The sequence below is a fragment of the Indicator indicator genome, chromosome 3 (assembly GCF_027791375.1).
Source record: "Indicator indicator isolate 239-I01 chromosome 3, UM_Iind_1.1, whole genome shotgun sequence".
Classification (NCBI taxonomy): Eukaryota; Metazoa; Chordata; class Aves; order Piciformes; family Indicatoridae; genus Indicator; species Indicator indicator.
Genome location: NC_072012.1, coordinates 1,105,527 through 1,121,600, shown reverse-complemented (window position 1 = coordinate 1,121,600; position 16,074 = coordinate 1,105,527). Strand labels below are relative to the sequence as shown.

The 16,074-nt window shown below is 44.9% G+C and overlaps 1 protein-coding gene across 1 annotated transcript in view; it reads left to right on the top strand.

Annotated features, from left to right (window-relative positions):
* PTPRQ (protein tyrosine phosphatase receptor type Q) overlaps positions 1–16,074 on the top strand; it is a 189,663-nt gene that overhangs the window by 106,056 nt on the left and 67,533 nt on the right. Inside the window, exon 35 of the mRNA XM_054399713.1 lies at positions 7,680–8,012. Coding sequence (XP_054255688.1) covers positions 7,680–8,012 — 333 coding nt within the window. The remainder of the gene's footprint in view (positions 1–7,679; positions 8,013–16,074) is intronic.

Here is a 16,074-nt window from a genome sequence, read left to right as displayed (position 1 = left end):
TTTCAAAAAGAGATTGGGGCCCAGTTTGTTGGAAAGCAGAGCACTCTAATTTATGCCTCAAGTACTGACAGCTTTCCACTGCTTTTCTAAGCTTGGCTCAAAGGTGAGCCTTTCTCCCTGGATGTGTGGCATTTGATTTTTCAGTGCTTAGAACTCAGATATTGAGTTTTCTGATGTGCTAAGGGCTAGGAAACATGGTCCAGAGAGGCATTTGTAAGCCATGTTCTCAGCTGTGCAATTTCCTTTAAAGCATGTCTGATAGTATCAGCGCCAAGTCATGGGAAAAAGTTTTTTTTTTTCACATTGTCTAAGGTTTTTTTTACATTGTCTAAATTTGGTTGTGTTTTTTTTTACATTGTTATGTTAGTAAAATCATTTGGTACCTATTTTTGCTGTTCCTGCTCATCCTGGGCAGGCCTTTATATCATGATAGAAGTCTGCAGTCGAGTGGTGTTTGGTTTAATCAGGGTTATCAGAATAAGCCAGGGAACTGCTTTGGGGGACTCAACTTCCCAAAAGTGAACAGACATAACCAATACAGAACATTACTTTGAAGATACCTCCACTTTCTGAAGGCTGTTTGTTGTGTGCCCACTGCTGCCTGCTCCACTTTATTCTTCACTTTCCTCCTCTTGATGCCCTTAATTATCAGATTTCTAGGCTGCCGCTGTTCTTTTAATCCAAACTCCAGCCAGGAGCAGCTGTTCTGTAGGCAGGGTGAGGGTTTTTTTACCAACTCTGTTAGGAACTCTGCAATATCACATTACTCTCCTCTGTTCCTGACCCATGCAGCTGTAGGCATTGCTTTCCACAGCAGTCTTTCCAGAAAGCCATAATCTCTCTCTTTCCTCAGTAGATTTCTTTGTGCATGTCCTTTGCTGCCCTCAGGTTATCTTCGCATTGTAAATAAGATTCTGGTTTTTTCTTTCTTTTTTTTTTCCCTACTGAGTATTTCATAGAATCACAGAATCAACCAGGTTGGAAAAGACCTCAGAGATCATCAAGTCCAACCTATCACCCAGCACCTCATGACAACTAAACCATGGCTCCAAGTGCAACGTCCAGTCCTTTTTTGTGCACCTCCAGGGATGGTGACTCCACCACCTCCCTGGGCAGCACATTCCAGTGGCCAATCTCTCTTTCTGCAAAGAACTTTCTCCTCACCTCCAGCCTAAACCTCCCCTGCTGCAGCTTGAGACTGTGTCCTCTTGTTCTGGTGCTTTTTGCCTGGGAGAAGAGCCCAACCCCCACCTGGCTACAACCTCCCTTCAGGTAGTTATAGAGAGCAATGAGGTCTCCCCTGAGCCTCCTCTTCTCCAGGCTAATCACCCCCAGCTCCCTCAGCCTCTCCTCACAGGGGCTGTGCACCAGACCTCTCCCCAGCCTCATTGCTCTTCTCTGTTTCTGTTGGTTTAAACCGGTTCCAATGGCCCAGGTCAACTTTGCACAGTTCTGGTGCTTTGCTTTTTTTTTTCCTTTTTTTTTTTTCTTTTTTTTCCTTCCTTTTTTTTTTTTTTCTTTCTTTCTTTCCTTTTTTTTTAACCAGGAATTTCCTTTCATTGGGATTCTCAAAGAAGAATTTCATCTCAGATGAGCAGCCCACCATCTTTGGAAGGGCTGATTCTCATTGCAGCCAGATGGGCACAGAGAACTGGGGCCAAGGTCTGTGAAACTAACTTCTATTTAGGTGCTCCAGCTTCCTGTCAACTTCAGTGGGAGTTCAGGCACGTAAATAGGTTTTGGGAGCTTAAAATCCCACGTGGATCTGTCTTCAGGAGCTTTTTGTTGGAGCTTGGCCCTCATGTGAACAAGGGTGGATGAACCTGAAAATATCTCATTCTTCCTCCAGTCCAGAAACTGAATGCACTAGAATTTCATGGCCTGTACCAGCTCCCTGGCTGGCTTTGAGAAGCTGAATTAAAAGCTATTACATGGAAAATGATAGAGTATCTGGCATCCAAAATTGCAGACTTTGGAAACCTCCTTATTTCCAGAGCCAACTGAATTATAAGCAAATGCAATCTAAATGAACAGGGAAAGATTGTCAGGTATCTGGTGATGAGACTTAGGGGGTGCTCCCTGTGATTCCTGGGAAATTCTAATGTGGGATTAATCAGAATGCAGCCCTAGAGAATTAGTGTCCTTCACCACCACAAACACAGCCTTTTTTCATGGCTTTTCTTCGAGTACACCTTTCTGGAAACCAGGAATGATAATAAAGGTCCTGTCAGGCACATTTGAAAGCAGCAGTGTACAAAAGCAGACACAGAAGTTTTGCTACAGTTCCCATTTAATCTGAAAGACTCGTTGAGAAAGATGCAGGTTTTGCTGTAGTTGTCTTTGGTGTGAAGAGTTGATCACTTCATCAGAGTTGAGTCATGTTTAGAAAATTTAAACAAGCTGCATGATTGCTCTAGGAAGCATGGAATGGTTTGTTCAAATTAATACCATCTGTGAAGAGAAAAAGATGGGGGGGGAGGAGGGGAGAGGGGCATGGTTTACTCATTCTTGAGGAATGGAAATCTGATTTTCCATGCTAGAGTAATTGTAATCCTCTTTGTATCTGTAACCCAATAGCAGAGTTGTCTTGAACTTGTCTCATTGAGCACAACCACCAAGTGCAAGGGACAGCGTGCCACTGGGTGTCACTGCTCCTCACTCTGGCCTTCGGAGCAGCCTTCTGATCTGCTCCAGACTCAAACCACCTATTTGCATTTGTCCCAGTGAGAGACTGCACTGCTAGTTGGGTTGTCTGTGTAAGCAATCAGCTAAAATGGACTAGATTTTAAACTGACTGTTGTTTAACCCTCTGACAGACTGAGAGCTGGGCAGAGAGGAACCTAATGAGGGTCAACAAGGATGAGTGCAGAGTCCTGCACCTGGGCAGGAAGAATAAACTGCAGCAGGACAGGTTGGGAGGGGATCTGCTGGAGAGCAGCCCCAAGGAGAAGGACCTGGGAGTCTTGGTGGATAATAAGCTCTCCATGGGACAGCAATGTGCCCTGGTGGCCAAGAAGGCCAGTGGGGTCCTGGGGGGCATTCAGAGGAGTGTGTCCAGGAGACCCAGGGAGGTTCTCCTCCCCCTCTACTGTGCCCTGGTGAGACCTCACCTGGAATATTGCATCCAGTTCTGGGCTCCCCAGTTCAGGAGGGACAGGGATCTGCTGGAGAGAGTCCAAGGGAGGGCTATGAGGATGCTTAGGGGACTGGAGTACTGCATGGGGAGGAGAGGCTGAGAGCCCTGGGGCTGTTTAGTCTGGAGAGGAGAAGACTGAGAGGGGATTTTAGAAATGTTTATCAATATCTGAGGGCTGGGGGTCAAGAGGGAGGGGACAGGCTGTGCTCACTTGCACCCTGGGATAGGACAAGGGGCAATGGAGAGAAACTCCAGCACAGGAGGTTCCACCTCAACATGAGGAAGAACTTCTTTATTGGGAGGGTCACAGAGCACTGGAGCAGGCTGCCCAGAGCCCCACCTGGATGCATTCCTGTGTGACCTGTGCTGGATTCTCTGGTCCTGCTCTGGCAGGGGGTTGGACTTGGTGATCTCTGGAGATCCCTTCCAACCCCTAACATCCTGTGAGCCTCTGATCCTGTGTATGATCAGTTTTCAGAAGGTGGAAGTTAACAATGATAGACTAAGAGGCATTAGAGACAGTTATTTCCATCTCCACCTTGCAATACTTTCACACTTTTATTCCAAGCCTCCCAGCTCTGGCTGTTCCTATTACAGCAAGAATTCCTGGTGTCATGTACTTGGTAAGGTGAGGTCATATTACTTATAAAAAATTTTGTAAAAAAGAAGAATCCCATCCAAGTGAGTAGGAGGAGAATCAAATTTTCCTAAAGAACAACCCCATGGAGCAGTAGAGGTTGGGGACTGACCTGATAGAGAGAAGTGAAGGGGAAAAGGCCCTGGGGGTCCTGGTGGATGGGAGGTTGGCCATGAGCCAGCAATGTGCTCTGGTGGCCAAGAAGGCCAATGGCATCCCGGGGTGGATGAGAAGGGCTGTGGTTAGTAGGTCAAGAGAGGTTCTCCTCCCTCTCTACTCTGCCCTGCTGAGGCCACCTCTGGAGTATTGAGTCCAGTTCTGGGCCCCTCACTTCAAGAGGAACACTTTGCTACTAGACAGAGTCCAGCACAGAGCCACAAAGATGATTCAGGGAGTGGAACATCTTCCTATGAGGAGAGCCTGAGGGAGCTGAGGGCTCTGTAGCTTGGAGAGGAGGAGCCTGAGAGGTGACCTCATTGCTGGTGCTAAAGATGTGCAGGGGGAGTGCCCAGAGGCTGGAGCCAGGCTCTGCTGGGTGATGCCCAATGACAGGACAAGGGGCAGTGGTGGAAGTTGAGGCATAGGAAGTTCCATGGGAACAGGAGGAAGAAATTTTTTCCCTCTGAGGGTGACAGAACACTGGAACAGGCTGCCCAGGGGAGTTGTGGAGAGTCCCTGTCTGGAGATATTCAAGAGCTGCCTGGATGTGTTCCTGTGTGATCTGTTCTACGTGATCCTGCTCTGGCAGGGGGTTTGGACTGGATGAGCTTTTGAGGTGCCTTCCAGTCCCTCACATTCTGTGATTCTGTGATTTTGTGATTTTCATTTTTTACTGTTCTGATATCTTTCCAGTTGCTGAGTCTTTAATTCCTGGAATGTATAGTATTGAGTCTTAAAGATAATTTAACTTCACAGTAGATCTGGGTGGCATCATCTATTCCACTTGAACAATTGTACCCATTCAGTCCCTCATTTTATTATCATCATCATAACTGAGTGTGTAAGACTCATATTCCTTGCAGTACCTTAACAGATACTAATAGCTATGGTCAAGGAAGTTTGTTACTTCCTGTTTTGGATTTCTTGGCTTCTTTTCATGCTATTAAGAACACAGCAAAAGAACTTTAACTTCAAAATCATGAAGTCTGATGATGAAAATTGTTTCTAGGAAAGATTTTTTTTCCCTTAATTTGTTCTTGTTCTGTGTTTGGTTAGTGTGTAGCAGGATGTGAGCCTATGAGGCTATTGCACGCAGTGAAGTTGTGTATGTGTGCATGAGAGTTGAGTGGAAGGACAAGAGGAAGCATCCATGGCTGCTGTGCCTGGCCACTCTCCTGCAGGCTCCACCTGCTTTGAGATTATTTGAAGGGATTTGAATTTCTCAATCCTTCCATTGTCACAGCTTGGTTGAACTCAGAATTCACATCTCTCTTTGAATATTCTTATATAATGGAGAAGCTTCAGCTAGGTCCTACCTGAAAGGACCTTGTGGAGAGGCTGCTGCTGGTCTCTTCTCACAGGTAATTAGTGACAGAACAAGAGGGAATAGCCTCAAGCCGCCACTGGGTAGGTTTAGACTGGACAGTAGGAAACATTTTTTTCAGGGAAAGAGTGGTCAGGGATTGGAATGTGCTGCCCGGGGAGGTGGTGGAGCCCCCAAGCCTGGCTGTGTTTCAAGGTGGTTTCAATGTGGTGCTTCTGGCTATGGTTTAGAGGTGAGCCTTGTAGAGTAGGGTTCTGGGTTGGACTTGGTGATCCTGAGGTCTTTTCCAACCTGAAAGTTTCTGTGATTCTGTGATTCTGAGATGAAAGCAAAGATTGGATATTCTCATGAGGCTGAGAAAAAGCAAAGGAGTTTTTCTTCCCCAGTAACATTGGTCTGGGACTCTCCTATTCTTTATGTAAGCCTTGGGGCTTCTTCACTTTCAGCTTGAGAATGTATCACATTTTTCTTTTACCAGCAATACTTCTTCCCCAGGAGACTCTAAAGCACTCTTGAAAGTGAAGTGCACAACATTATTTCTGACCTGACTTCTCTGCACAGTGTTTGCCATAGAGAGTATTAGTATTATCTTACAGAGTCTTAGAGATCATATTAGCTTACTCTAGGACTATGTGATTTAGCACAAAACCATATGCTGCATCCAGTCTGTGAGAGCTGGGAGCAGACTGTTGTCTTAAAATAGGTATGGGTGTGTGCCTGGGGGGATGTTCATGGCTGTACATACATGCCCTGCTTTTAAGATCAAGATCATCCAGATTCAACCCCTCTGCTATTGGCAAGGACACCTCCACAGAATCACAGAATCAGGTTGGAAGAGACCTCCAAGATCATCAAGTCCAACTGATCACCCACCCCTGAATAATCAATGAGACCATGGCACTAAGTGCCTCATCCAGTCTCCTCAAACACCTCTAAGGACCCTGACCCCACCACCTCCCTGGGCAGCCCATTCCAATACCAATCTCTCCTTCTGGGAAGAACTTCTTTCTAAGATCAGCCTAAACTCCCCCTGCACAGCTTGAGACTGTGTCCCCTCATCTGTTGCTGGTTGCCTGGAAGAAGAGACCAACCCCCACCTGGCTGCAACCTCCCTTCAGGTAGTTGTAGACAGCAATAATGTCTCCCCTGAGAGAGAGCCCTGCAGGCTAAAGAGGAGATCATGTCTCCATGCACAGGAATGGAACCTGTCTGTAAGTCTAAGACCTATAAGTCTACCCACTGACACCTATCTACATACACACATGGAAGAAAAGTTTATGGGCTGTTTCTTTCTTTTTTTGTTTTGTATTGCTTTGTATTTAGCTCTTCCTCTTGGCAGCCTTCTAATCTGCTCACTGAACAGTCTGTCAAGCCCTTACACAGAGACAGAGAAACATATTGCAGGTATTGACACTTTCCCTTCAGAAGGTGAAACAGGACACTTATGAAACCTCGAGGGGATTTCATGTTACCAAGAGAGAGGGAGACAAATGAATATTTCCAAGCGAGAGGTGAGGAATCCCAGTTAGCAACAGCAGTCAAAGATGCTGTGTGAAGGCCAAAAATAACTTTGCTTGATATTCCCTCCCTCAGTTGAGGCACAGCCCCAGATGGAGCAACAGCAATGTCACACCTCTCAAAGCTCCCAGTGTGCCACACCTAAGAGTGCTTTTCTTTATTTCAAAAGCTAGAGTTAATGTACACCACTCATATGTGTGCAGGGGGGTGGATGCCAACAGAATTGTTCCTTATTAACCATATGAAATGGAATCTTGTTGTAGTTTTAGGCTGTACCTTTAAAATGGTTCACAGATCTTGAACAGAAAGTGGTAGAATGTAAATAAATCACTATTGGGTGTGGAAAGGACAATAATGATAGTTCTAAACAATCCCATTGGAGAGATATCTACCATAAGGATTATTTTGGTAAACTTTCCGTCTCTCTTTTGGTTTCCTTGCTCTGGGAGATACTAACTGTGCTTCTGCTGGCTTCTGCTGACCTTGGCTGCATTGTTTTGGCTAAGTTCTAATAACCCTCTCCTCCTTTCCCTTGTCCCTTTGTGTCCAGAGCAGTAAGGAGGAGTGCAGGGGGTGGGAAGCTACTAGCAGCTCCCCTAGTTTCTGGCCAGGGGGGTTCTTGTGCTGTTTATTAATTGTGAATACCTGTAAATAGTGTAAATCCTGTCTATTTTGTACATATTCACTGCATTGCATTGTAGATTGTAGTTTTGCTTGTAAATACAGCTTCATTTGCTTCCAGCTGGGCTGGGCTGGCAAATTTAATGTTGGGGGGAATTTTCAACGCACCACAAATCTTCATCGTTAGACAGGCTTATTAAAAAATCTATTTTTCAACTCTGGCTAAAAGTTGCAATCACTTTTCATTCACAGGAAGATCTCTTACAAGTGTTTTCATCTTGCAGTTCCCTCTGCTCCCAGGGACATTGTTTTCTCCAACGTGCAATCGACAAGTGTGACCTTGAATTGGAAGCCACCAAAATCGATCTTGGGCTACTTTCGCAACTACAAGATTACCACACAGCTACAGTCCGTCCGCTGCAGCCACTGGGAAGCCAAGGAGTGCATTGAGTATGAGATGCATCAATATCTGCATGACAATGTGGGCGATGAGTGGATAGAAGAGACAGTGTCTGGCCTGAAAAAATACCGGTGGTACAGGTTCGCAGTTGCTGCCAGCACAAGTGTCGGTTACGGCAGCTCTTCGCCTTGGATTTCAACACAAACCCTTCCTGGCTGTAAGTAAGGATCTCTGCCACCTGCCATGCTAGAACAGTGTGGGGTTCACCTAAATGGAGGCCAGTGACAAGCAGAGTCCCTCAGGGTTCAGTCCTGGGACCAGTCTTGTTCAACATCTTTGTTGGTGACAGAGGCAGTGGTGTTGAGGCAGCCTCAGCAGGTTTGCTGATGACACCAAGCTGTGTGGTGCAGCAGACAGGCTGGAGGGAAGGGATCCATCCAGAGGGACCTGGACAGGCTGCAGAGCTGGGCACAAGCCAACCTCAGGAGGTTCAACAAGACCAAGTGCATGGTCCTGCAGCTGGGTTGAGGCAATCCCAAGCACAAATCCAGGCTGGGCAGGGACTGGCTGGAGAGCAGCCCTGAGGAGAGAGACTTGGGGGTGCTGGTGGATGAGAAGATCAACAGGAGCTGTCAATGTGCACTTGCAGCCCAGAGAGACAACCAGAGCCTGGGCTGCAGCAAGAGAAGTGTGGCCAGCAGGTCAAGGGAGGTGATTCTCCCTCTCTGCTCAGCTCTGGTGAGACCCTACCTGGAGTACTGCATCCAGTTCTGGAGCCTCTATTACAAAAAGGATCTGGAGGTGCTGGAAGGTGTCCAGAGAAGGGCCATGAGGATGAGCAGAGGGCTGGAGCACCTCTCCTATGAAGACAGACTGAAAGAGTTGGGGCTCTGCAGTCTGGAGAAGAGAAGGCTCTGAGGTGACCTTCTTGTGGCCTTCCACTATCTGAAGGGGGCTCCAAGAAAGCTGGGGAGGGACTTTTTAGGATATCAGGGAGTGACAGGACTGGGGGGAATGGAACAAAGCTGAAAGTGGGGAGATTTAGATTGGATGTGAGGAAGAAGTTCTTGCCCATGAGAGTGGTGAGAGCCTGGAATGGGTTGCCCAGGGAGGTGGTTGGGGCCCCATTCCTGGAGGTGTTTAAGGCCAGGCTGGATGAGGCTCTGGTCAGCCTGCTGTAGTGTGAGGTGTCCCTGGCCATGGCAGGGGGGTTGGAACTGGCTGATCCTTGTGGTCCCTTCCAACCCTGCCTGATTCTATGATTCTATGATTCTCAATAAGCAAGAAAGCTTGGTAGAAGTTGCTTCTTCATAGACCCAGAAGAGGTGAAGGTAGTGAGGATCTGTTTCACCTCTTGACGCATGGAATGACACTTTCAATCAGGTGGGGGGCATGCAGATTTGACACTGCTTCACACCTTCCTGCCTTTTGTATGTTCTACTAGATTTACTGCTTACCCAACAGCCATTTCACTCCTCAGCCCTACTCTCTGTCTGGAATTGGTAAGTCTGAGTTGAGGCTGGTTTGGGTTTGCAGGCCATTTTGAATCTTCACAGAATCACAGAATCTATAAGGTTGGAAAAGACCTCAAGGATCATCAAAGTCCAACCTGTCACCCAAGACCTCCTGACAACTAAACCGTGGCACCAAGTGCCACGTCCAATCCCCTCTTGAACACCTCCAGGGATGGTGACTCCACCACCTCCCTGGGCAGCACATTCCAATGGCCAACCACTCTCTCTGTGAAGAACTTTCTCCTCACCTTGAGCCTAAACCTCCCCTGGCACAGCTTGAGACTGTGTCCTCTTGTTCTGCTGCTGGTTGCCTGGGAGAAGAGACCAACCTCCACCTGGCTACAACCTCCCTTCAGGTAGTTGTAGACAGCAATGAGGTCTCCCCTGAGCCTCCTCTTCTCCAGGCTGAACACCCCCAGCTCCCTCAGCCTCTCCTCACAGGGTTTGTGTTCAAGGTCTCTCCCCAGCCTCATTGCCCTTCTCTGGACACATTCAAGTATCTCAATGTCTATGAAGAGTAGTCCCTTTCTTAATTCTTTGACTACAAGTCTGTCAACTAACACTGCTAACCCTTCCCTGAAATTCTGTTGTATGCTCCAGGCAAAAATATCCAAGCAGTAATTTCAGAGGAATTAAGATTTCTTTCTAACAGCATTTCCATCTAAAGAGATCACAACTCAGAGCAGCTATGGAGACACCTGCAGGGCTGCCATGACACATAGCAGAATTGTTGTGCCTCAGCTAAGGATGTCAGTTTTGAAGCAAGAGGAGAGTTGTCATGGATAAGTCATCACCAAATATTTGAGGGAAGGCCACATGAAACCTGTATTATTTAGGCAGTTGTCATGGAGAGTTATGACCTGCTGCAGCCACCCTAGGTCAGAGCACGTCTGAAATCTGGCCTCTGGCCAATGTAGAACAGTTGACAACCACAGTGAGTGGCCTGAGCCACAGCTCCTTCACTCCTCCTTTGAAAGTAATCATAGTGACTTGGTTTAGTGGTCATGAGGTCTTGGGTGACAAGTTGGACTTTGATGATCCTTGAGGTCTTTTCCAACCTTATTGATTCTGTGATTCTGTGAGATGCCAAGGACTGTTTAAGAGTCCACATCCTTATTTAATTTCACTCATATTTTTACAATCATGTAGCGCCTCCTTCTCTGGAGATATACAAACCCCACTGGGATGTGATCCTGTGCAACCTGCTCTAGGTGAACTTGCTTTAGCAGGGGGGTTGGACTAGGTGACCACCAGAGGTCCTATCCAACCACTACCATTCTGTGATGTCAATTCATGAGGCTTTATATAATGCTTCTCAGAGTATCTGCGCACTCTCTTTATCCTGAAACATCTCACCATTTTTGTACTAGCCAAGGAGGTACTCTCATCTTCCTCTGAAGATGAGAAATCATAACAGAGAAATTCTAAACCCCAAAGGGCAGAGATGTTTGGACACCATGATAGTGAATACCACAACAGCAGATTTTTCACATCACAGAATCACAGAAACATTCAGGTTGGAAAAGAGCCTCAGGATCACCAAGTCCTACCCAGAACCCCGCTCTACAAAGCTCACCCCTAAATCATAGCCCCAAGCACCACATCCAAACTACCTTGAAACACATCCAGGCTTGGGTAACTCCACCACCTCCCTGGGCAGCACATTCCAGTGCCTGTCCTTTCAACTAAGAAGCACTGGAATCAGTTGCAGAGTAATTTTCATGCATTTTATATTTAGGGGTTCTTACAGGGATGGTATGCCTGGAAATTAATGAAAGTGAAAAAAAAAAAAAAAACACCACACCATATAACCCCAGATGGAGCAGAAAATAGCTAACAGAAGTTGTGCAGCTCTTGAGCCAGCAGCTCTGGGGAGATTTTTCACAATCAGAGGGATAGATCTCAGCTGCTGGCAAATGCAAATGCTTCTCTTGAAAAGGAATTGTTGCTGAGTTTCTGAAAGTCAGAGATTTAGCCTGAACAGAGAGGCAGATAATGAAAACACACATAATGTTAGGATCCTCTGTAGGATTTCCTCTCTGGATAGGGATTGGTTTAGGAGAGAACCAGTTTCCTATCAGTCCCACTGAGGAGACAGTTGATAAGAGTGCACAAGCAGCCCTTTCCATGCCAATACAGCACAACTCTCAGCAGTAGGTCCTCTATGTCCTCTTTTACCTAGCTTAGCAGAGGTGGGGTAGAAATTAAAGAAGTTCAGCCAGCTCTTCCAGCAACCCTATGAGGAGAGGCTGAGGGAGCTGGGGGTGTTTAGCCTGGAGAAGAGGAGGCTCAGGGGAGACCTCATTGCTGTCCACAACTACCTGAAGGGAGGTTGTAGCCAGGTGGGGGTTGGTCTCTTCTCCCAGGCAACCAGCACCAGAACAAGAGGACACAGTCTCAAGTTGTGCCAGGGGAGGTATAGGCTGGAGATTAGGAGGAAGTTCTTCACAGAGAGGGTGATTGCCCATTGGAATGGGCTGCCCAGGGAGGTGGTGGAGTTGCTGTCGCTGGAGACGTTCAAGAGAAGACTGGATGAGGCACTTGGTGCCATGGTCTGGTTGATTGCTTAGGCCTGGGTGATCAGTTGGACTGGATGATCTTTGGAGGTCTCTTCCAACCTGGTTGATTCTGTGATTCTATGATTCTGTGAACCTGGGGCTGCTTGCCTGTCTCTATGGTGAGGGGAGTGGGCAGCAATAAATTTCTTGAGGACTAAATGAGCGACACGCTGGGAGACGAGCTGCCTAGGATACACATCACCATGAGTCAAGGAAGCATGGGCACTGCTCCTGGTGTCATGGCTGGGTGCTGGTCTCTTTCCTGTGGTAATGGCGATCAGCTGAGGAGGGAAAAAAGAAAAGAAAGGTGTCATGGCACAGCTGGGTAGCCAGTTCTGGCATGCTTCAGCAGCACTGGGGTCTCCTGGAGCAGTGGCTGATCTTTAGCAAGGCCAGCTCTTTAGCTACCTGACCTAGTACAGTCCAGACTAGGCTTTAGAAATACTGTTTAGAAGACTAAAAAACACCTTAGTTCCCTTCTCTCCTTTGTAAAGGGGCCTGCCTGGAAGACAAATTCAGGATACACAAACCAGATCCAGTGCTCTGGGCAGCTATGCAGGGTGCATCCAGAGAACAGGTGTCAGTTCCCCTCTCCTTTCCCTCGTGGGCAGGGCCAAGCATCCTCTGGATTAGCCTGCTGGGACACAGCCAATATGCAGGGTCTGTTAGGGCTTAGTGGTGCTTAACTGCTATGTAAAATACCCTGAGTACTTAGCCCAAAAAAAAAAAAATCAGTGGAAGTTGTGTTTGCAGCTTTGAGGGCAGAAGGTAGCCACTGCTGCTGATTTTCAAGAAATGCCCCTGTGAGAGGTTGATTCTACCACAGGGAAGGTTTCCTTGCTTGTGAAATAGCAGTCAAATTTGTTTTCTTCAGAAATAATTGGGTTCTCAGAAATTTGTGTTTCCCTTCAAGCCTAAAGAAAATGCTGCAGTCATTCTACTCATATACAGGAAAACTATCCAGCTGAAAACTATTTGACTCATTTCCCAGAATATAAAGAGGTGAAAATCATATTGCAGAAACCCTAAATATTCTTTACAAGTGCTGAGGGTGTGACAGTTGTGCTAAAGCAGAAATACCTGATAATTCTGAATAGCCAGTGAATGAGGGGAGGATATTAGCTAATTTTTTTTCAGTTGTTCATCATGAAGGTAAATTTAAGGCTACAGGAATTCTTTTAAAGACTTTTTAACTCATTTGCATGCTTCAAACTAAAAATAGTGTCTGTGTTCTGTACTGAAAGTGATTACAATGTGACTCCACAGACAATGTTATAGAGAGTTCAGTACAGTCCAGTTCTCACACCACACAGATAAACTGTTCAGCCTTCTGCCTTGCAGATTATCCTCAGAGGAATGGTCTGACTGCCTCTTAAAGTAGTTTGAAGGCACTGTTATTTCTTAGCTGATGGAATACCATGAGTAAAACCTATTCTGCAAGATTAAATATTCCTAGCACCACCTAGATTTGTATAGTTGCCAGTTCAGAAGCTCAGTGTGCTGTGCCACAGTAAGGGAAAGAGCTTTTCTCCCACAGCTAGGGAAACTTTGTTCCCTCACTCCTGCCCTTACCTCCAATTTCTCTTTTACATTTTATAAAAGAATAAGCTTGGCCAAACTTGTGCTTTCTAAGAGAAAAATCATTTCAGAGGGTCAGTTCTAGATGGAAAATGAAGGGCAGGGAGATCATTGAGCTCATTTTGTACCTTGTACAGTTTGGATCTTGTACACAATGCGATGCTTTTTGGTAAGCTGCCACGTCTCCTGATGCCAGGATATTCATACAAAGGAAAATCCCAGATGTTCAGATGTCCCATGAAGGTTAGGAAATGGATTCATGGGGCACAGGGTTATGCTTCTCTTTGCAGCACCTTCTTCCACAATTCCTGCTGATACCCTGCTGCTTGGTATGCTTGAAGAAATATTTCTGTGTGGTGAAAAACAATAACATTTCAATAGCTTCTTGTATGCCTTCTCTTCTGGCAGGTTTTGACCAAGAGAACTTGTTTGCCTTTGCTCCTTTCATTCTCTCAGAACTAAACACTGGAATATGGCCTAATATAGGATAGAAATGTTTAAATGCAGGTAAAAGTGACCTAAATGCAGGTAAAGGTAACTTAAATGGAGGTAAAAGTAACCTAAATGCAGGTAAAGGTAACCTAAATGAGGTAAAAGTAACTTAAATGCAGGTAAAAGTAACTTTAATGGAGGTAAAACCTAAAGGCAGGTAAAAGTAACTTTAATACAGGTAAAAGCAACCTAAATGCAGGTAAAAGTGACCTAAATGCAGGTAAAGTTAACCTAAATGGAGGTAAAAGTAACCTTAATGGAAGTAAAATCTAAAGGCAGGTAAAAGTAACCTTAATAGAGGTAAAAGCAACCTAAATGGAGGTAAAAGTAACCTAAACACAGGTAAAGTAACCTAAAGGCAGGTAAAAGTAACCTTAATGGAGGTAAAACCTAAAGGCAGATAAAAGTAACATTAACCGAGGTAAAAGCAACCTAAATACAGGTAAAAGCAACCTAAATGCAGGTAAGAGCAACCTAAATACAAGTAAAGTGACCTAAAGACAGGCAAAAGTAACCTTAATACAGGTAAAAGTAACCTAAAGGCAGGTAAAAGCAACCTTAATGCAGGTAAAAGTAACCTAAAGGCAGGCAAAAGTAACCTAAATGGAGTTAAAAGTAACCTAAATAATTATAAAAGCGAATAAACGAACCTCACATTTATTTTTTGTTGGGAAAAAGAGAAAAACAAAGAGCTGGTCTTAACCAAACTGGCAAGCATGAATTTCTGTTCAAAGTCTGGGCTATTCAGTCTTCTTTCTGAGGATTATGCTAAATGATGGGCTATCCAGACTTAGCTCCAAGCTCACACACTGAACTGCTTGCCTTAGCATCAGGACACAGATGGATGAGAAAGATGACCCTGACCTCCATAAGACCCACATTCCTGTGCAAGGATAGAAGCATGATAATCAGGAAATGATGGTTATTAGTTACAGAAAATGCATTATTGTGAAAACCAGGAGAAAAGTGCTTATGAGAGGAAGTGATTGGATTATGGGGGAATGGGAGAATAAGGCCAGGTCGTCTCTACAGAGTAAATTGCTGTGATTTATAAGGGAAAGGGTATTGTGCTAGCATGGCCTCGTACTGACTAGTTTCATTTCACAAACAAACCTAAATCAGAACGTGGCAGTTGCCCACTGAAGCAAAGTCTCTAAAAAGATGGGGCTCGTAAGACATAATACTTCTTAGAAACACTTTATTTTCTGGATTGTTGGTTTTCATTTTTTCCCCCTTTTCTTTCTACTTCTGCAGGTTAGTTCAGCGTTTCAGACATTAAGGGAATGCTGCTAGAATTTAGGAATGTTTTCTGGAATAAGCTCTATCACTTCGATTCATTATTAAAATAAACCAGGGATTAATGCAGAGATGTGCTTTAGAGAAGCATCTTAGGTGAAGCTTACTCAAGTAGAATTTTCTTGCCATGATGCATCAAATACACTGCATAAGCAAATCATCTATGTAAATAACTTCAGTTTGCATAACCATCTTTGTCTAATGCATTACTCAAGTAGAATTTACTGGCAAAGATCCAAAGATGCATCAAATACACTGCACAAGGAAACTATCTATATAAAAATTTCAGTTTATGTAACCATCTTTGTCTAATGCGTTGCTCAAGTGGAATTTTCTTGCCAACATCCAAAGATGCATCAAATACACTGCATAGGAAATGATCTGTAAATAATTTCAGTTTGCATAACCATCTTTGTCTAATGCATTGCTCAAGCAGAATTTTCTTGCCAAGATCCAAAAATGCATCAGATCCACTGCACAAGGAAACTATCTGTATAAACAATTTCATTTTATGTAACCATCTTTGTCTAATGCATTACTCAAGTGGAATTTACTTGCAAAGATCTAAAGATGCATCAAATATACTGCACAAGGAATCTATATAAGTAAGTTCTGTTTTCATAACCATCTTTGTCTAATGCATTGCTCAAGTAGAATTTTCTTGCCAACATCCAAAGATATATCAAATCCACTGCACAAGGAAACTATCTGTATAAATAATTTCATTTTATGTAACCATCTTTGTCTAATGCATTACTCTAGTAGAATTTTCTTGCCAAGATCCAAAGATGCATCAAATCCACTGCACAAGGAAACTATCTGTATAAATAACTTCAATTTT